Here is a 22,569-nt window from a genome sequence, read left to right on the forward strand (position 1 = left end):
TATAAACCGTTGTTCTACTTTGCCAGCTGACAAGTCCTACATTGCCCTATAATGTTAGCCACGTCTCGCTTGAGACTTGTCCAATAAAAGCGCTCCTCTACAAGGGCAATAGTCTTGTTATGCCTAAAATGGCCAGCTATTCCTCCAGCACAATGTTGTCATGTGCGACTGCATATGCGATCGCATATGCGCATATCCATATGCAAATCGCATATGCGATCATGGCACATATGCAATCACATATGCAATGTATGCGATCGCATGGTGGCCATGGCACATTAAATTTTTATTTTATTTTATTTGCAAAAAAACAACATTTTGCCTATAAAAAGGCTTCCAAATCTCCTCCATTTGCAATATTCTAACTCCAAAACTCTCTTACTCTCTTCATCTCTTACATTTCTTAATTACAAGTGGTGTTAATCTCTCTCTTGTATTTCCTACTTCCAAGTGATCTTAATCTCTCTCTCTCTCTCTCTTCCCCCCCCCCCCCCCCCATTGCCTCTCTCTTGGAAGTTGGAAGATCAAGATTCAAGCACTTTTAAGTTTCAAGGAAGATAGCTTGTTGATTTTGTTGTTACTTGTTAACTATATTGTTGAGTGTCGATGACTTGATGTTTAATTCATTGTTTAATTGATTTTCTCTCTCTTAATATGTTTTAAATATGTAAAATTAGTTATCTATTAACTTAGAAACGTTCCCCATAGTTTTTTTTTTTTTTTGAAAATTTCCCTATTTTATATATATAAATTTTTCAAAAAAATTAAAAAAAAATATGCGATCACATCTGCGAGGTCGCATATGCGATTCGACAAACTCCCAGATAAGAAAGTCACGGCGGGATGTACGGGGTATACACAATTTATCACCTCTAAACAAAAACTCACCGACTATGAAGAACTCACTACTACCCCTAGATTGACCATCTAACAACGATACATACATCTCTCCAAAATTTGGGCAATTAGGATAATCTTCCTTTAAACACTCAAACCTAGTGACTTCAACACTCATGGAGTGGAGTAACGCAACCCTATGACTCAAGGCATCGGCATGTTTATTCTCAACCCCGGCCTTGTGCTTCAACACAAAAATATACTCTTGGAGAAATTGGACCCACTTAGCATGCCTCGGGTTCAACTTCTTTTGCGAGTTGAGATAGTGCAAAGCCTCATGGTCAGAGAATAAGAAAAACTCCTGCGGTAATAGCTAATTTCCTTTTTGTGATATCGGCATGTTGCCATAATTAAATCTCTTGTTTCTAATTCTTGATGTTACTATATGGAATTGTTTAGGAGGAAAATTTATGACCTATAAATTTTCTTCCTTTTTGTGTGGTTCGCCTCTTCTTTTTTTTTTTCATGGAATATTTTTTAAATGGAATTAGATGGTATCATCTGTAATGCATGAATTTTGCCTTTTTAGTGCATTTTCAACCTTGTTCTCTAATTATCTTGTTATACGTTTAATGTGTCACATTGTATACTGGTGACAGTTCTTCGGAGGCATCTTCAATCGTAGAGGACTTGGAGGCCAAGATGTCAAGGTTCTTCTTTATCTAGAGACGAACTGCTGCTAGGTTGAATATGCTAGTTATTTTTATTGTTAAATTTACCCTCATCCATTATTTTCAATTTCTCATGTAAAGGTTACTCTCGAAGTATCATTCAAGGAAGCCATTCAAGGTTGCACAAAGACCGTGACATTTCAAGCTGCTTTACCCTGTGAAACTTGTGGTATGATATCCACTTCTCTTGAAAGTCTCTACTGTTGATTATCAAATAACCAAAAAGGTCTCAACTAACTACTAGTCTAGGTCACAATTATTTCAGTCCTTCCATGGAGTTCTTTGTTGGCCTGTAAGCTTAATCAAGTACCCAATCCAATCATTCTAACTCTTCAATAACTTTCTTGGACTACTCTTTTTTGGAACTGGTATTCCTCCTGGAACCAAACCTGAAACATGCGAATCCTGTAAAGGCTCAGGAATGGGTAGATCTCTATTGCTGCATGTTCTTTTCCATACATTCCACTGCACTATATTTTGAAGATTAATCTGTAAATCTAACAGACAACGCGTTCTGTTACATCTTCAGATATTCATGCAAAGGGGCCGCTTCAGGTTGCAATCCACTTGTTTGAAGTGTGGTGGAACTGGGAAAACTGTCTCGGTATATTTTACCCCTACATGATATCTATGTGATACTTTGGTTCCTACTGATTCTCGACCATGTTTTGTGGTGCAGGGATGAGGCAGATTGCCTCCCAGTTGTTATTTGTTGGTTAAGCTTATTTGGAAGTTGGTTTTGTTAAACTTGTAGACAATCACCAAATCTTAATCTTTATTAAATCTCTCTTACTGCCACTTGTTTATATAAAGTTTGTGGTTGGAGTTTTTTTTCCCCTTCAAGATTCAATGTGTTTTCCTATAGTTCTGTAGGAAACCATATTCGTTTATATTATTGAATGACCAGTAACTGTTCAAGGTTCTAGATGACTGTTTTAAGGTTTTGGAAGAGAGGCCGGCCGTGAATCATATTGATAGATTTCTAGTTTCGAAAGAATGGGAAGAAAGGTACCTGAGAGTGTCCCAAAGAGTTTTAGCGAGACTGGTTTCTGATCACTATTTGATCATTTTGGAGGCAATTATGGAGTCTTGGGGTCTGACCCCTTTTCCAGTTGAGGTAATGTGGTTAGATGAAGAGGACTTTAGAGCCAAGTTGAAAGATTGGTGGTGCTCGTGCAGGATGAGCAGTTTGGTGGGTTGATGGTAAAATTAAAATTGCTTAAAGGAAAGCTAAAGCAGTGGAGTTGGGAATGTTTCAGGGCGGTGGTAGAGGTAAAAGTAATAATTCTTTGCAAAATTCTGGATACTTATAGGAAGAGGAATAACTAAGAAGGCCCATCTCTAAGGATGAAAGGAAGCTAAGAAATGAGCTTAAGCTAGATGAAGGCTAAGGAGAAGGAAATTAAATGAGGTACAGATTGAATTCGGAGTGGTTGAAAGAAGGAAATAAAAATAGTATATTTTCCACGGTGTTCTGAACATGAGGAGTAACAGGATCCACAAATTAGTAACGACACTGAGAGTATGGAAAAGATGGAGTAAATATGTAAATCTATTGTTAAGCACTACAAGGATCTTCTTTGTACTAAAGGTTGCGTAAGATAAAGGTTGAACAATCGAAATAGCCCAAATATCAGAAGAGGAAGCGAACTGGTTAGGGCAACCATTCTTGGAACAAGATGAGAAGGAAATAATGACGGAATTGGGTTGAAATAACGTGTCTGATCTAGGTGGCTTTCCCATTGTGTTCCTTCAGCTGTTTTGGGAGGAGGTTAAGGGCGACATCAAAGTATACAGGGCCTTTGTTCATAGCACTTGTCCCTAAGAAAGATGGCGCAGAGAGTATAAATGACTTTTGACGCACGGGTCTTACCAGAGGGCCATATAGAAAATGTTGCCCAATGTAGTTGCTTCAAAACATGAATGTGTTCAACAGGGTGACTTCAAAGACACACAGTCTCTTTGTAATTAGCACCCAAATTCCTGACGGGGCTCTTATCACTCATGAATTTATTGTATAAATATGGAGAGGAGAGGAGAGGAGAGAGGAATTAATCATTGTTAAGTTGCAAGGGATAAGCTCAATCCTTGGTATTGTTACCTTTGAAAAAAAAGAAGACAGAAGTTAGAAGAAGGTGACTCCAAAAAATGCTAGTGTAGTCTAAAAGGCACCTACCCACCCACCCACACACACGCGCACTCGCACACCCACACATGCATGTGTGCATGCGCATGCTCACCCGCACACCAAAAAAAAATATGTTAGAAACTTGCATGGGCCACCATTCCCCCTCAAACACAACATAGTGGGATATGGGATCTTCAATTGATGAGATTGAGCTTTCGTAGTCTATTGGATCTTCTATTTAAATAAAAGGTCATAGCCAAACTTGACAACCATCAAGCCACCAAACCGTCATTCATATGCAAAATTCTCACAAAAACACGTGCAAAGCTGCACAATAGGTGAGTGAACTACACTCACAATGGTTGAGACTTGGGAGGGGGATTTAACCCATAATGACACGAAGAAACATGTAAAACATTGTACAACATGTGAGCGAACTACACCCACAACTGATAACAAAGGCCTATTAAAGGAAGAGACGATGAATGGAAAAAGAAAGCTTCATTGCCTGCAGAAATGGATCGATGAAGGCAAATAAGATTGGAATCAAATAATGATGTGCCAATTGGTGTTGTGGATCTGATTGGAATCAGATACGCCAGGTAAATATCAACGGCCGGGACCAACCTTTCTTTGGATTTGGTGGATCAAAACAGTTGTGAGATTCAGAGGGCGATGCTGCAACTGGTGATGGTGGGTGGCAGAATCATCAACTGCTGACAATGGCAGTAACAACAGGACAGATGAGCATAACAATCTAACAACAGAGAGGGGAAGATGATGACAATGGCATTTCTTCTTTTGTTGGCAATAGGAGCAGTGATGATGTATTGGAAAGGGGGTTGGACCCTATATGAGATAAATCTATTCCTCCTGCATATAGGATCTTAGAGAGGGATGATGGACTCTGCAAATAGAAAAGATGGATCAGCCAAGAGGCTCTGATACCATGTAGAAATAGGGAGAGAATAGAAGAGAGGGATTGTATATCCCTCTAAATTCTTTTATTTATAATAATAATTAGTTACAAGAGATACACTCATAATAATGCTAAATGTTATCTAAAAGATACACCACTATCTCCAAGGATATGGTGTATCATAGAACAACTATATATATATATATATGCACTCTCACACTCAAATATACCAGAAACCACGTACAACAAAAACTGTATACTCTAACATGTATCAACTCGAGATACCCTGTAAGCATGCCAATGGTAATATGCAAGCTTGACATGGAAAAGGCATTCATGTAGACTAGAACTTCTTGATCTATATGTTGTGATGGACGGGACTTAGGGTGAGATGAAGGAAGTGAATGTAGGAATGTGTGGGGTTAGCATTCTTCTTCGTTTGATAAATGGTTGCTGAAAGAATTCTTTAGAGTGTTAAGGGGCTTCATCACGGAATCCACTTTCTCCATTTATCTTTGTTGTTGTGGTAGAAGTATTGAGTAAAACGTTGGAGAAAGCTCAATATGAGGGTATATTCGAAGGCTTTTAAGGTGGAAAAGGCTAGTTTTCATATCTTCTATCTCCAGTTTGCTAAAGATACAATTCTCTTCTGCTATGCTAAATGTATAGAGATGGAAAGCTTGGTAAAAGTTCTGATAGGGTTGCAAATTTAATCTCCAAAAAAGTTTATTGTTAGGGATTCACTTGAGGGAAGGGGATATGGAAAGTTCAGCAGGCCAAGTTGGGTGCAAGGTAATGGGAACCTCATTATCTTATATTAGGATTTTGTGCTACAATGGGAACCTCCAAAGTACTTGTGTAATGTTAGGATAGGATGCCTGGAGAGGCAGCCTAGATCATAGTATGTGTGAGTAAATAGTCCAGATCTGCAAACCTGTATGTGGGTGGGTTTTTTTTTTCCTTGCATGTGCGGTTTGTGTTGTGTGGTTTTATGCGTGGTGTGTGCATGCATGTGCGTGGATGCATATGTCAAGATTCCAGAAAGATGCATGGTTCACCGAAAGCACTCTTGATCAAATTTGGAACCATGCAAAGAGGCGATGATTTCCTTACTGGTGACCAGATGGTGTTGAATCCAAACTTCTGAAGGAACCCTAATGATGATGAAATTGAGGAATTCATTATTCTAAACCCGGCACGTGTAGCATATTTTTTCACAGTAGTAGGGTCACTATAATTGACTCCATTGAGTTAGCCACCATGGAACTCAACAGTTACACCTAATTGTTTGACACCCTAAAACAACAATCCTAGATCTTGCCTTAACTTATTTTAGCTCCTCTCTTACTTTGTCTTATCTAGGGAATATGGATGCGTAATTGCAAGCTGTGAGAATGCCGTAGGACTCAAGGAATTTTTGAAGTTGAACATGCTCCAAAGATGCCTAGAATATTTCGTTTTGATCAATCAACTGTCCCTTGAGAGGGGCTAAACAGTTCCTCGCTAAAGAAATCAAAGTTCCACTCCAACCAAGGAAAGAGATCACATCTTGGCCAAATGCCAATCCCCCTTAATGAAAGAGAAAAAGGGTTGAGTTTTGAGAACGAAAATCATATGTTCTCATTGATTTCTCATAATTTTCTATTGGTAAGAAGACACTAAGACACTCGCTACACACAACACACTTTGACAACTAGTGCGGTCCTTTCCCCATCGAGGAGCCTATATCCAAGGTTGACCACATCATCACTATTTGATTGACAATGTGTCATGGGGGAAGTGACACATGGAAGCGGGGGTTTGTAAAGAACAGGAAGTGTTCAATGAAGTCCATGTACCCTATGGTTTAAGGTTCTACTAGCGAATGTGCCACACTTGTTGAGATTGTGTTATCTGGGTCCCCCTGGGGTGGTTGCATTTGGTTGGCATGTGAGGAAGAATAAAATCCTTGCTACCAACTAGTTATGGAGGAGAAATGCACCCCCGTTGCTAACATGTGTGTCGTCTGTCATCGTAACAAAGAAGCTTTAGATCTCTCTTTTTTTCTTTTTTTTTTTTGTGCATAGGGATTATTCGAGAGAGTTGTGAGGTAGATTCTTCTCCTTATTCGAGATTGATTGAGTGAAACCAATGATGCTTTGGTCTTAGGCATGGCCGCGTGGCATTGGCATGGGGGGCATGGGGTAAAGAGGAGAATCTCTATGGCAGATGGCTTTGCTTGCGGGCTTTCAGTCATTATTGAAGGAGAGAAATAGAGGACTTTCTATAATAAGGTAGAAGTGGTAGTCGAGTTTTTTCAAATGGCTAAAGGGAGGGTGTTTTGTGTTTGTGATGATTCCTAATCATATTGCCCTTCTTAAGTTGTATCCTTTGTTTTGCTTTTAATAAAATTAGTCATCTTCCTAAAATATTTGTTTAGTATTCTAGAAGTTCATAAGTTTACATGTTCTGCAACCACAACTATGCAAGGTTGTTTTAGAAGTTTATTGTGTTGCCCGCCATCCTCCATTCAAAAATTGGCAAAGCATGATAAGACACCTAACTTAGGAAGGTCAAACTAGCAGTATCTACCAAAACCATCAATTGTATTCACATAATATGAACGGGAGGGACCCAAACAATGCAATGCACCCGATGTTGATGAATCGCATATGCGATCACACAGTCACATATGCAGTCGCATTTTTTAAAAAAAAAATTCAAAAAATTAAAAAAAGATAAAAAAGGGGAAAAATAAGAAAAAAATTATTAGAAAGTAGGGGGAACTTTCCTAAGTTAATAGATAACTAATTTTACATATTTAAAATACATTTGAGTGAAATAAAATTAATTAAATAATGAATTAAGACATCAAGTCATCAACATTCAACAATATAGTTAACAACTAACACTTAATAAGTAAGAATTAAGAAATAACAAGTAACTAAAGTAACATTAACAACAAAATGAAGATTGAAGAGGCTATTTACTTATTATTGACAAGTCATATACTAAATCACTATTCACTAACAAAATAATACTAAATGCTATATACATTGATCTATTTGTCATTGTGGCATTTGATCACCACCATTGTCATTATCGCCGTCATCATCGGAGTCACCTCCTATTTCTTTATCATTTGTATGTACTAATACTTCATCAACATCTAACGTGGATCTTCAGCTTGATCATCATCTTCTTCTTATTTTTTCTCCTCAATATCTTCCACAAGCTGACTGCTACCCTCCCCCCACTTCGCCTTTAAGTAGAAGTACCTTCTCCAAGTGTTGATCCATATGCGACATCTTCAACTTGGGCCATGTCAGGTCCTTGCTAGTAAAGACCAACTCCTCCGTCTCTACTATAAGCCACTCATTTTCTGCATCCATCTCATCTAAGCAGATAGGTTCAAAGAAACTAGGCTTTTCTTTTCTAGTCTGGAATCATTCTCGCAATTTCTGATTGTATTGGACGAAGATCAAGTCGTTGAGCTTCTTTTGTGCAAGGCGATTCCTTTTCTTAGTATGAATCTATATGAAAGAAAGTACATTAGGCATTAGTTTAATAGCTTAACTTTCACTTATAAGAAATTACAATTATCCCAAACTATAACATATTAACTTCTTTTTTTTTCCAAACTTACAGCCTCGAACGTGCTCTAGTTGTGCTCGCAACCGCTAAAAAAACACGTGAGTTGAAGAATCATCAAGACCAGCTTCTTTAGAGTTGGATCCTTTTTATTCGAGTCCACTCCATAAGCAACCCGCTAGTTAGCTGAGAAAACAGTTTAAGTAGGTTAGACTTTGTAAATTAGATCGTAAAAAACTATTTGTAAGAGGTGAGAAATTCATACTATTTACTATGCAATTTCATTGTTCGATGCCTGACGACGATTTTCCTTGAGAATATGCCCTCATTTTTTTGTATAGAAGTCCAATAGAGCCGAGATCTTATCTTGTTCTTCTCTATCTGGAACCATTCTTTCCAACACGTCAATAAAACCAACCATATGTACAGTTTGTGCTTCTGCCGGATTGGAGAAAGCGAATAAACAGGCTAGGTTAAGGATGTAGGCACCCGAATATAATGGAGATGACATTTGGTTACCTCATCTTTTATCTATATTATGTAATGGGCTTGTAATCATGCTGTCTGTAGTTTAAGTCTATATCTTATTTCTCTCTCTCTCTCTCTCTCTCTCCATTTTATCATATATGTAACCCATTGCTGGCTTCTCATCCCCGTCTACCAATCACAACACAATGATTAATGGCTCAGATGCTTTTAGTGCCTTTACCACTTGTGTCCAAAAAATTTGTGAAATGATTGTTTTGTTTTAACCTGTTTCCCTTGAACTTTCTTTATCCAAGTTCCATTTGTAAAATCGGCCGATACTACAAGGCTTCTAAGTTTTTTTTTTTTGCATTTAATCTTTGTAGTGTTAAGAATATTGTAGTGAAACGGGCTCCAATGTATTTTCTCAACTTGGAAGAAAAACATGTTTGTACATAAAGACCGTGATTCTTCTTGCCTTTGCAATCACATTTAAAAATAACCTACCTAATCTTCTAACATAAGATCTATACAATGAGCCACACAAGAGGTCCAAAATAAACGGTGTCTCTTTTCCATAAGACGACAACCGACAGCTACATACGAGGCTACATTGTCTATAAGTACCTGGACAACGTATTCCTCCCCCATTTCCTCAACTACACTATCTACTAAATGAAATAAGTAATCTATAGTATGAGAATGAGCCGATGCATCCATAGACTTTAATAGCATTGTCCCAACTGGACTATTCACCATAAAGTTTATGAGAGACCGACCAGATCTATTGGTCAATCCGTTGGTCATGAGTGAACAACCATATATTTTTCATGATTCCTTATATTCGGCTATAAATGATTGTATGTAATCAACCTCAACTTTGCGGCACGTCTCCCCCATTTTATGATATGAAGGAAATTTAAGCTTAGGTCCAAATTGACCTATTGCTTCAACTATGACTTTAAAGTTTTATATATATAACTGCGTTAAAAGTAATGCCGGTTTGGTAAAACCACTTAGTAATATATTGAATAGTGGTTTTCCTATCTTTTTGTTTATATTGGTTTTCTAAAGTTATTTGAGCCGGCCCTTTGCCCCGACCCCTTTGGTCAATCGCATTCTCGAGATATGGTCTACACCATCTATCCATGGGCCCATACCCACGAGCTCTTTTTGACGCCGGTGGTGGATTATGTTTATATCCTCATACGTATCTTGTTCCATATATTCCTCTTGACGTAGGGTACTATCACATCTTTTTCTCGTTTGTTTATCAGTATACTCCATGATCTCCCTTCGGATTTCTGGAGTAATTTTGTTGCATGCTTCTGCATTTGACCTCAATAAATGTGTAAAGTGATGCTTGTGCCGCACGATGCCATCGGAATCCTAATACCCACATAACTTACATACTATATGAGTCTTATCCGTAACACTACGATAGTGCTCATACTTCCAACCTGGGTCATTCGACTTGGGTTTCAAAGAGGAAGATTGAGAAGAAGACTGTGATTTGTTAGGTAGTGCTTGAATCAAATTGTTGAAACTTGAACACTTGATTGAACTTGAATTTTCCTTGAAAAGAAAGATTAGAATTAGAAGAAATGAAGAATGTATGTGAGAGTGCTTGAATCTTGAATCTTGAAACTTAAAAGTGCTTGGAAGTAGGAAATGTAAGAGAGAGAGATTAAGATTTAAGACCACTTGGAATTAAGAAATGTAAGAGAATAAGAGAGTTTGGGGTGAGGATGTTGCAAATGGAGGGAGCTTTAGAAGCCATTTTATAGGGGAAAAGTGAATTTTTTTCAAAAAAAGAAAAAGAAAAGTGCCAACGGTCAGAAAGCGGTCAGATTTCTAACCGTTGGTCAATATGCAATCGCATATGTTGTATGTGATCGCATACATCGCATATGCGATTACATATTTTCGCATAAGTGGCATATGTGATCGCATATGTGCATAAATTGCATATGCCACTGTCGCATATGTGATTTCCCCTTCAATGTGCGGTTGCACATGACAACACTAAATGCACCACTTGGAAAGCCGGATCTTCCTCCATTCTGTGTGAACAATTGGGGTTTGAGGTGGAGGTTTTATCGCTTAGGGTGATTTTGCTCATCCTTTTCGTCTAACTTTGTGGAGATCTGGTGATCACCTCCTGTAACACCAACTAATGGGCTACTTTGGGTCCTTGCATGCTAGCCTTTCATCTCCCAGATTAGAGCCATGTCCTTGATGTTGTATTCTCCGTCTAATTCAGGGTTGCAAATGCGGCAGCTGACGATCTTGCCAAAGGAGCAACGAGAGGGTGACTTGTGTTTCGGTTCCTTGATGCCTCTAGTTTAATATTTGCTCTATTTTTTTTTTTTTTAATAATTACATCATCTTTCTAAAGAAAATAAAGAATGAGGAAAGCTACATTCATATCCTTAAAAGGAAAAAATGCTTTTGTCCATTTCACGGATAAACCCACTTAATCTAAGGCTGGTTATATAGTTAATGAATTCTTAGTGAATTCCTGTTGTCGTTTCTTAATCTTCATGTTTGGGCATTGATCTAGCATAGGCTGATGATTTAGTTTGTAACCTGTAAAATTTGTTTATAGAACATCTGCAAGTCGTGCAAGGGAGATCGAGTTGTAAGAGGAACAAAATCGGTCAAAATAGATGTGCTGCCAGGTATGTTTGGAGAAGTTCTATTTAAGACATTGTGATTATGTATCATAAATGGTTCTAAAGTATAGCTATTCAGATTTTGGTTAATTGCCTTGAGTTATTGAACATGCTTCTGTTTTTAACACACAATGTACTTCTGAATTTGCATGTCTTTTCATAGGTCAATATTTTTGCCCCATCAGTTGTTTGCAGTATTGGTATCACGCTATGCATCACACCCTTGGGATATGGAAATATTGCTGGAAATATCGGCAAACATCACATGTATTGCACAGTGTATCGCAATCTAAGGGAAGCATTGGGGAAACTTTAGGTCCTGTTTGGATTTGTGGATTTATTTATTTATTTATTTTTATTTTTCGAGGAAAATGATGTTTTTCGGGAAATGCCATTTCTAAGAAAAAGTAAGAAATGAAAAAGTTGTTTCTCTTGATTGTTTTTGAACAAGACTTTCATGAAATTTTTTTCTTCATTTTCAAATTTGTTGTTTGGAAAAAAAGAATTTTCATGAAAATTTTACTCAATAGATGGAAGGTGACATATGTGCATGCTGAAGATGGATTGTGGCATGTGTCACATTGTCACACGTGACTCATTGGCACTTGTGGGAAGCTTGAAGACGGATGGTGGCACATGTGTCACGTTGACACATGTGGCACATGTGGAGCGCTTAAAGATGGTTGGCAGCACATATGGTACATTTGCATGTGGGGTGCTTGAAGATGAGGGTGCACATGTTGCACATGTGGTACATTTGGGCATGTGGCACATTGACACACTTGAAGATGGGTGGTTGTACTTGCCACACATATGTCACATTGGCAGGTATATGGTGCTTTAAGATGGATTGTGGTACATTGGCACATTTGGGGCACTTGAATGGATGTTCGCACAAGGGGCACTTGAAGGTGGTTGGTGGCATATGTTGCATGGGTCGCATATTAGAACATGTCACGCATGTGAAACACTTAAAGATGAGCAATGACCATGTGGCACATTTGGCTCAATAGCACATGTGGCATATGTAGGGCATTTAAAGATGGGGGTGACGCATGTCACACATTGGGGTGTTTGGCACATTAAAACGTGGGTCACTAAAACGATAGTGCCACATGCCATGTGTGGTGCTTTAAGATGGATGGTGGCACGTGCTGCACATATGGCACATTGACACATGTGAGGCACTTGAAGATGGACAGTTGCACATGCTGGGCACTTAAAAGATGGGTGGTGGCACATGTGACTACCATGTGCGACACTTTATTTCCTCATTTCCCCTCAATTTCTTCATGATGGCGTTTCATGAGTCTAGGCAAGGAAATGAAAAAGGGGTATTTTGCAGGAAATTAGAGGGAGATGGAAATGACGTTTCTAAGAAATTTACAAAAACAAACAACAAAAATGCTATTTTTACAAAAGTGACATTTCCTCAATTTATATTTCAATGAATCCAAACGGTATGTTAGGAAGATAGTGAAAATTTTTGGTGAAACATGAGATGTTAAAAGACAGGTGATTACACACTTAGAGCTAAGCATAATACTTTTTCATTATTTACAGGACCAAACCATGCATTGTTGGGCACAACTGATGCAATTACCTGTCTGCACGTCTCCTTTTCATCTAACATCTTCAAGTAGCAAAAACATGTGCTGATGGAATGGAAGGGATTCGAGAATAAACTGTCTTTCGGTGTTGTTGCTTGTCATGCATGCATTTGTGCATAAGCTTTTTGTAATGATGCATGCTAGGCTCCTTTTGGGCGTGGTGATCTATGCAGGGGTGGATGATAATGAAACAATGAGGATTTATGGAAGTGGTGGAGCGGATCCCGATGGCAATCGACCTGGTGATCTTTATGTTACAGTCAAGGTAACTTGTCCATTCCTTTCATTATATCGGTCATGGCATGTAGACCATCAATGGGCTGGACCAGCTTGTAGAGTTGATAAGTCAGACCCACTTGCGCTGCCCCATCTGGACATGGGCTGGGCATAGGTCTCATACTCAAGTCAAAACACCAGGCCAAGTTTTATGGCCCATTGGGCCCTAGGTTAGTGGTCCTGTTCAGCACCTATTTATTTATTTATTTAAAGTTCTATTATTTTTCAGTTTTTATGCATGCAAGTTTTTATACATGCAAGGGCATATTGACAAAAAAAAGAAGAAAAAAGGATGTTTGCTTGCTCGCTCACTCTCATCTGTCTTTGCCTTTCTTGATGCCCTTCTTCATCGGATTGTACCTTCTTGCTTGTCCTCTAAAATTGGAAGATGACTATAAAAATTCTCTCACGGGCAGGGTTCAGCCCCACCCATCCCAGCCCAGGCCTGGCTGGTCGACCATCCTAGTGGTAACTAGATTGCTGGAAGGACTTGCTATTGCTTCGAAGGTTATTGCATATAGTATTTATCGCAGGTGCGGGAAGACCCTGTGTTTCAAAGAGAAGGCCCCGACATTCATGTGGATGCTGTTCTAAGCATCACTCAGGTATTTATTGCTCTATTTTTAGTGAGGTTGATACAAAATTGAGGATCATAATCTAACTGAGACTACTGTGATTGTCATCTACAGTGGAAAAATAATGTACCAAGTTTCTACTCCATATTATTGTTCTATTTATAGAGTTTTGCCAATCCTAGGCATGTGTATAACTGAACCCCTTTACATGCTGACATGTCCTGAGGTGGCACCTATATTGAAAATCAACTGGATCCCACTATGTTGATTCTCTGGACAAAGAATCTGGACGGTCTGCTAATCAGGTCAGCCATAGCATTTGAAACAAATAGGGAGAAAGAAAAACATGTCATGGTTTCTCGTAAGGCATCCATTTCTTTCTGATGGTGGTCCACCCTGATGTCAGCATGATTCCTCAAGGACAGAACCAACCCAAACATCATTTGACTCTTATACAAGGAACTCCTGACCTATGTTAAAAAGAAATGCAGCTTTAACCTTTGATGGGAATCATATCGGAGGTGAAATAGCTGATCACAGTTTGCATCACACTCAAAATTTGCCAACATTTCAAACATGGATAATAGGATTATGCTTCATCATCATTTTGCTTCCCGCTATGGATGGAGGGATCAGTTCTGTTTGGGTTTTTATGACTTTATCCATATTTCCAAGGAAGCTATAATACTTGAATCCTTCGAGGCTTCAACCCAATTAACTTGGATAAGGGTATGGTTAAGGATGAGGACAAGGGATGCCTCTTTCCTGATGAAATCCAGATTTACTGGGTTTGAAATCTAGTTTATCAGCTATTTAGAAGCTTTTCATAAATTGTTCCAATCGGGAACAAATTCAACTTACGATTGTTAGGGTTTATACTTATGAGCAATGACCAATCCTTGGTGTAACCATATCCTGAAAATTTCGATCTTGTGGATCTGCCAAACCAGATTCTTGCAGTACTCGATAACTGTACCCATACTTGGGTAACACAGGAAAACACAGGAAAGAACTTCCTCGCCACTTCACAACATCTAACACAACCTTTTTAAAATTTTTCTGATGAGTGTAATACTTCTCTACTGATGGAAGCTGTTGGTTTGCTTCTGTTTAGGCAGTTCTGGGAGGAACCGTTCAGGTCCCAACTCTTACTGGAGATGTAGTTATTAAGGTATGTCTGAATCTCCACACCAATTTATGTTCTTCTTTATCAGGCATTGCTCATAAGCGAGGAATGAAAGCTTAGGTTCAAATTGTGACTCACCTGGGACCAAAACCATCAGGACCAAGGTATTCCATAACAGTAATAGTGGCCATAATAGCCACCACCATTATCTTTATGATACGGGTTGTAACGGCTATTATGGCCCCCGTAACGGTTGTTACAGTCTCTTTTTTATCGAAAGAAAAAACCTGAAAAAGCTACATCTGCCCTGAAATGTCAAAAAAAAAAGTCCAAAAAACTTGTATTTGCCCCGTAACAGACCATTACAGGGCTGTTACAGCCTTTACAGGCGGCATAACGGGCTGTTAACGGCGGTGACATGTCATTTTTTTTCTTTTCTATAACAGCTGTTACGTCTGTTAAGGTCCCGTAACGTGTAACGGTGCCACCGTTACCTTTACGTAACAGCCTTTACGGCACACCATGATCAAGACTCATTCTGATCTGTTCTGGCTTGGTCAAAATATACATATGTTTAGAAAGTTGGTCTGAAATAGTGACGGTGACTTGGTTTCCACCGAGTTTTGTTTCCTTGCTCTTGAGACCAGTCCTGTTTAGGCATGTAAATTGGTTGGGCTGGACTGTGCCAAGGGCTGGCTGAGGTAGATTCTTGGGCCCAAGCCAGACCAAACCGCTACATATGCATCTATGTCCAAGCCCAGCACAGCCTGCTAGCCAAGTACCTACAGGGTTAAATAGGTTGCCCTAAGTTGGGCTTTTGAATGGGCCTTTATGCATATCTAGTTACCCATCCTAGAGTACTGAATGAGTCAGGCACGGCTGTGCGGTCTTTATGCATATGCAACGTACGCCCAACCCATCTAGTTATTGGACCTCAAACTCATTCCCCAAAGGGCCTTTACACAGCCCAATTTCAGGCTGGGAATGGGCCAGGTGGGCTGGTCTGGTCCACTTTCACCCCTAGTCCTGTTGGGTTTCCTGAAGAAATATTTCTTGTTACCAGTGAGAAACCATCAGGTGGCAACTTTTTTCTTTTTTGCAGGTTCGGCAAGGTACCCAACCTGGCCAGAAGGTTGTTTTAAAGGGCAAAGGTGAGGACTAAATGGAAATGACCAATTTTTTTTTGTTTCTTTTCAGATTTTCACTGTATAGAAGGCATCCTTTTTTAGGAGTGTTTCTTATTAGTATCATTTCCTATGATGCTGGTTTCACTTCTAAGAGTGGTAAAATGCTTTTACAGACTTCCAATTTTTATGGTTACTGTATGATGGTCTGTTTCCAATTTAGTACTTGGAGTGCATTTGGGTGTCCATTTGGTAGCAGGATTGGTGGGATGCTTTGCTGCCCAAATTAACATTCAATACATTTCAGATACTACCTGAACACATTGAATCTTGATTGAGGATGAAAAGGTGGAAAAACACCAGTCCATGCATTGTAGTCACTGTTATACAGGTTGCCCTGATATGCCCAGGGAAATGGATGAGGATCCTTTTTGCTGTCGCATACTGTTTCTCTTGCGGTCTGGGGAGCATCTGGATAGTAGTAGTAGTAGTAGCAGCTCTAGTGCTAATAATAACAATGATGATGATGATGATGATGATGATGATAACAACAACAACAACAACAACAATTATTATAATAATATGATGATGATGGGATTTATACTTGTGTGGATGATAGAACACATAGGAACCCCATTTCACACCTTTTTTTTTTTTTTTGAAATTCTACTAAGAGTATAAATTCCAAAATTTTCTGTTCTGCTCCTAAAATGGCCATGATCTTCACATTCATTATAGAACTGATACTTGGATCTGATATCCTTATTTTGCTGTAGTGAAGATAACTAGTTTCTACTGATGTCCTTCAGGAATAAAGATGAGAAACTCTGCCTCCTATGGGAACCAATATGTTCATTTTAACGTCCACATTCCAACGTAAGTTTTATTTTTCTTTTAGATGTTTTATTAATGTTATACGCCATCCCTGAGCCAAGGCATAGGTGCCCATACAAGCAGAAAAGCCGGTTCTACTTAGATGTCACTCCGAAGAAAAAAAAATTGGAGAGCCCTCGTTTGGATGAACTTCATGGGGCTCTCACTCACATGTGTGCTAGATCCAAGCCACTCAGGTAGGCCCACTATATGAATTCCATGTCCCAATATCCTGGTTGGTCCTACCATCATGATGGCCAAATATGTATGAAAGAAATGGTCGGTTAGAAGGAAGATATCAGCAGTACACATCCAATGCAATCTCTCAGAAAAAAAAAAAGAAGGAAAAAGTACACATCCAATGTACAGTTGTGGTCCACATGGTGCTATCTGATGAGCAGCTTGGATCACATTCACAAATGTCACATTTAGGTATGAGCATTTAGTCCTGCGGGTTTGCGTTGTTGTTTCAGAAAAATTTCTGATGGATTTTTTATTTTTTTATTTTTCTGGGCAGGAATCTGACACAGAGGCAGCGGACACTACTGGAAGAGTTCGTGAAAGAGGAGCAGCAGGGGGGATATGATAAGGACACTACTGCTGCTGGGGCATCCAGGTAAATTTAAGACCAGACAGACTGCTGCTCAAGGAATGATTTGAGTATCGCCTGCACAGTTGGAATTATGTAGGAATGTGGGTTGATTTGATTGGTTTTTGTAAGATATGCGTCTCTTTTATGGTCTTTATGTAAACAAAATCCAGATGGATTTCAATCACAGATTATCTGACATGGGAGCCATGTTGGCTTAAGCCGGGGTTTCAGTTCATTCTGGGAACTGGAACGCATTTGTATTATTTGGCACATTCCCACCAGACAACAGAAACATGGATCCCATATCAGAAACTGCTGGTGATTGGAAATCAGAATCCTTCTATGATTTTGTCAACACAAACAGGCCCTTCTATGGCCATCTATCTAGATCAATTGTAATTGGGAGTTGGAATTGTAAATAATCTATTTATATATCATAAAATGAATGAGATTCAATGCGTTTATTTGAAATGAATCACTGACTTTTACTCTGTAGATCTTAGGATTTTGGTTGAGCATGCTAAGCAGGAAATGGGCCACGCTCTAGTGGTACTGGAACCAAGGTAAACTTATGGTGGTACCATGGCAGATGTGGGTCCACGTCATTTATTCAAACCATCCAGCCGGTCTATCAGATGCGTCACCTGAGAAAACCTCCAGTACCCAAATCTCTGATCCAAACTAAGGTGGGCCACAGAAAAGGGTATGAGTTGGGATGGAACGCCTACCCTTGAATTCATAAGGGCCTACCTGAGCCTCCAAACAGCCTGAATCTTTGTCTGAACCCTCATCTGGAATAGATGAAGGGTGTGAACTGTCTTGATTACACAAACAACACAGCGAGTGCCCCATACTAACCAACGGTTGGTGCCCCCACTCGATATGTTCCCTGTACTCTGGCCCATCTGAGTTTTAGGTCAGGCTTGAGTTATGGGATCTAGGGGCTTTATGAGGTGATGCATGTGATGGGCGGGTTGGATTCCGTGGAAACATCACTGGGCTCGATATCTGCCTGGTGCCACCATTGTTCGGGTTGGGTCCTAAGAGTACCCGGGGTCGGGTCTTGCTGGCTCCGAGTCTAGATCTTGAAGATGCCGACCCAGATCCTATCTATAGGTTTCGGGTACCATTCCTGCCCAAATGGAACCGTGGGTTTTTCAGGATACCTAGGTGGAGATTGGTGAGGTTGTGTCAGTGTCACACACGACTACGATATCCATGTCCCATAAGTCAAACTGGTCCATGAAAATCACATTGGGCAAAATCAAGAAGGCCCGTTCATCAGGTGGGATCGGGCCTTCTGCAACGGTCAGGGCCGTACAATACACTTAGGCGTTCGGTTTCTTTTAGTGGATCCCATGATTCAGTGATCCGAGCGGTTGATATGATTGGCCCCACTATGGATAAGTCCAATGGTTCAGCGATGGTCCACGTTCCAAATATCTCCCAAGTGGGAAAATCATAACCCATACAAATGAAAGTGGAATTACAAAAGGAACTTATAATGGCTTTGTGCTAAGTGTGAACGGATGGTGATGGTGTTGTACGTATCAAATAACTCTAAATTATAAATGCAATCAACCTTTCTTCTTCTTCTTTTTTTTCATGCACACCAACAAAGTGTCATATTTTGGTGTGTGTGTGTGTGAAAGTTATCTTAACAAGAGCTGTTTTGATAAGGTGGATTGTGTACTAAGTAACCTCTGTGGGGCTTGCTGTGATGTATGTATCTTATCCACTCTGTCTATCCATTTTTTCCTCTCATTCTAGGGCATGAACCCAAAATTGAAGGGCCACGGAAGTTTTAGATCACGCTGATATTTGTGTGACCTTATAAACAGGTTGATAACAAATAAACATCACTGCGGGCCTTAAGAAGGTTTCAACAGTGCATCATCATTATCACTACTGTTTTGTGTGGTGTGGTCTACTTGAGCTTTGTATATGCTTCAATTGGGGTCTCATGCCCTAAAATTATCTGGAAAAAAAAAAAGGATGGACAACGTAGATACCAACAAGTACATTACTGTGGGCCACACATTCAGTACACAATCCACCTCCATTTTTGTCATGTTGTATTGGATAGGCAATTTAGGTCTGATGTCTCAGAGTAATGTAATTATTTTTTATTTGTCAAAAAGCATTGGATTGGCGATTCAGGCCAGGATGTGAGTAAAGATGGACTATGGCATATGCAGAAACTGTCCTCGACTCACTATGATGTTTATATGCCATCCAAACCGATCATATGGTCGTTCTAACTGGGATGAATATATATTAAGACAAAAAACAAATACTAGCCTGAACCGTAACTTCAATGGCCCTAAAAAGTTCCGACGATAGGTGTTTCATCCCCATTGTTTCTTAAAGCGTGGTCCACTTGAGTTTTGGATTTGCCTCATTTTCTGGGATCGTGTCCTAAGAACTGGAGAAACTAATGGACGGAGTGGATCTCTCACTGACATCTCAGTGGGGCCCACGTATCTTCCTAGCACGGGAATTTCATGTGGGCGTTAGGCACAAGCAGATCGTGTCCATACATTTACTGGAACCTATCATGGATGGTTCGTATATCAAAGTTTACACGTACCGGATGATCTATTCATCTGAGCTGCGGGCAAAAATCTGACGGTACAAAATGAAAGTAGTTAGAAGTCAAAACATCTTTGAGCAAAATTGACGAAGAGTGATAGGCAGGTTTTTTTTTAAGATGGTACTAAAACTTGGATAACTTAATTAGTTTAAATACTTGTTTCCACGTATGCAATTTCTCAGTAATTTTGAACTGCCTGCGTATCATTCATCACATTCTGCCGAGTATTAAAGAAGGGGGAGAGAGACAGACAGACAGACAGACAGAGATCCAGCCTTCTTCTGATTTCAGACAACCAATTCAATCCATCATTTCATTTCTTTCAACATATAACATGCAAAATTGCATGAAAAAAATGCCACCCAAAAATACAAACCGTTTTAAAAAAAGCCCACTTAAATCATCAATGGGGTTTCTCCCATGAACAAAAATAAAAATGATATTTAAATCCCCAAAAGTGACAATGCAACCCTCACATGTGTAATTTGGATATCAAACTACTCTTTAAGGTTGGAACCATCAATCTCTGTGGGAGAGAAAAATATCATTCCCCATAAATACAAAATGACTCACTGCATCCTCACCCATATTCCAGGGCTGGGAATCCCTGCATGCACAACAAACAGCATGTAGTAACCAGGCGGTGCGATCGCAGCCGTTGGCGGTCCAATTGCGCTCACCTGATACATCAAGGGCGGTGCCTGCACCACCCGCGTCACCTTCAACACCAGCAATCTCTGATTCATCGCAGTAGAATGCGTTGTGAACGACGGGGCCAGCATTGTAACAGACAGTCCAGATTGCGGCATGTGGGACGTCAATAAAAAATTGATGGTGATCGGCTGGCCATACGATAGGAGCTGGTCGGGCACAGTGGATGTGATCTGTGGCCTTAACCGAGCGTATTGCATGTCAAGGTAGGGCGGCGAAAACGCTTCGATGCTGAGCTCCGTTGGGTAATCCACGCCAGCTGTGAAGTTGTAACGCATATGAGGGTTGCTGCCCCCAACGAGGATCCGTCCGTCAGGAAGCACGACAGCTGATGAATGGTATAGCCTAGCGATTGGCGATGGACTTAGGATCTGGAACCGTTGGCCCACTGGATCAGATGGACGATAAATAACGGGTTTGGTGATTGGGTCTCGTGCCAGCTCCCACCCGGATGTGCCATTGGCTGCCCCATTTATGATCAAGACATCGCCTGTGGGGAGCAGCAGCATGTCTCCCATCACTCGGGCCATCGGCATTTCTTCCATTTCCCACTGGCCCTCATGATCAGTGACTCTCAGCCGTCCACAGCTTGATAAAGCTGGCAAGAATGTTCCGTTCTCGGCCTGCTTGAATGCGCCACGTGGCGCCCCGCCACATACCATCACCTCGGCTATCAGGCCATCGACACCATCGATATCATCAAGATGCAGCGGGAGCAGTACAGATGATCCAGAGCTGGGGAAATTCCGTGGGTCCCGACCTGGGATGGGTGGATACTTCCTGACCACACGATTTTTCATGTAATCTAATCTGATGGCACGATCATTCGCAAAGATGAATAGACTCCCGTCTGGTAGCAGGTGCAAGAACGGATAAAGATTGTTCTCGTCGACGTCCCGTGTCTCTATCAAGAACCGAAGCCAGTAATTCGCCGGCTGAGAGGAGTTCCTCGGAAAGAATTCATAACTGAATTGTCGACGTCCACCTACGATGATCAACCGTCCATCTTGCAGAATCTGATTTGTGGCATACCAACGACGGACAGAAAGATAGTGGGGCTTCTCGATCCAATCGCAATCTTCAAATAGTGGGCCACCCACACATGGGGTGAATGTGCGAACCACTCGTTCCCCGTCATTGTATCCGCCCGTCTGTACGAAGGTGCCGTTGGGAAGAACGGAGCCGGATGAGCACCACGTGTCAGTCTGGACGGTGAGAGGACGAACGGTGTTGGATTGAACGTCGTATGTGAGGGAGTGGGCAGTGCAGTCGATCTTGAGGGCGGTATCGTTGGAGTCCAATCGGCATCGACCGTCAGGGAAATAGAGATTGGACGGTCCGAAATCTGTGCGGTCGAACATGACGACTTGGTTGGTGTAGATGAGCTGCATGTGCATGGCTGAGATGCCAATGCTCTTCTGCAGGAGGCGCCATTCGCCTGTTGTGGGAAGATGTTGGGAGAGGGAGAGCGATGGGATTGTTGAAAAGATGAAGAGCGAGAAGAAGAAGAAGAAGAAGGCACGATTTTCCATGAGAAAGGAAAAAAGATTCAGAGCGTTTGAATGGTTTTCTTGAATTTTGGAGGAAGAAGAGGAATTGGAGAGCAGAGTAACAAGAATGTAATGAGAAAGGAATTAGATAATGAGGCTGTTGAATCGAGCGAAGAAGGTATTTATAGAGGGCGCCTCCTTCAGATGAGATGCCATGCATAAAGGGTTGGACGCAGAGATGAGTATCGACCGTTGATTATCTTACTTTTGGTAT

The 22,569-nt window shown here is 40.4% G+C and overlaps 2 protein-coding genes across 2 annotated transcripts; one reads left to right on the plus strand and one right to left on the minus strand.

Moving 5' to 3' along the window:
- Positions 1-1,499: 1,499 nt before the first annotated feature.
- LOC131235075 (chaperone protein dnaJ GFA2, mitochondrial-like) lies at positions 1,500-17,976 on the plus strand. The gene is made up of 11 exons (XM_058232187.1): positions 1,500-1,547; positions 1,650-1,738; positions 1,929-1,991; positions 2,097-2,172; positions 11,259-11,331; positions 13,109-13,200; positions 13,745-13,816; positions 14,901-14,957; positions 16,015-16,063; positions 16,846-16,912; positions 17,427-17,976. Coding segments are annotated over exons 3-11 (591 nt in total). The 5' UTR covers positions 1,500-1,547; positions 1,650-1,738; positions 1,929-1,989; the 3' UTR covers positions 17,530-17,976.
- Positions 17,977-20,663: 2,687 nt separating this feature from the next.
- Positions 20,664-22,362, minus strand: LOC131235074 (aldehyde oxidase GLOX-like). Its single transcript, XM_058232186.1, has one exon. The coding sequence runs from the start codon at positions 22,335-22,337 to the stop codon at positions 20,664-20,666; it is 1,674 nt and encodes a 557-aa protein (XP_058088169.1). The 5' UTR covers positions 22,338-22,362.
- Between the last annotated feature and the right edge of the window lie 207 nt (positions 22,363-22,569).

The sequence above is a fragment of the Magnolia sinica genome, chromosome 19, assembly GCF_029962835.1.
Source record: "Magnolia sinica isolate HGM2019 chromosome 19, MsV1, whole genome shotgun sequence".
Classification (NCBI taxonomy): Eukaryota; Viridiplantae; Streptophyta; class Magnoliopsida; order Magnoliales; family Magnoliaceae; genus Magnolia; species Magnolia sinica.

Excerpts from the sequence above, each read along its gene's own strand:
- LOC131235075 (XM_058232187.1), top strand. Across the intron at positions 11,332-13,108 it reads CAAAATAGATGTGCTGCCAG|GGGTGGATGATAATGAAACA; the intron begins GTATGTTTGGAG and ends TGATCTATGCAG. Across the intron at positions 13,201-13,744 it reads ATCTTTATGTTACAGTCAAG|GTGCGGGAAGACCCTGTGTT; the intron begins GTAACTTGTCCA and ends TATTTATCGCAG.
- LOC131235074 (XM_058232186.1), bottom strand. The coding sequence starts at position 22,337 with ATGGAAAATCGTGCCTTCTTCTTCTTCTTCTTCTCGCTCTTCATCTTT.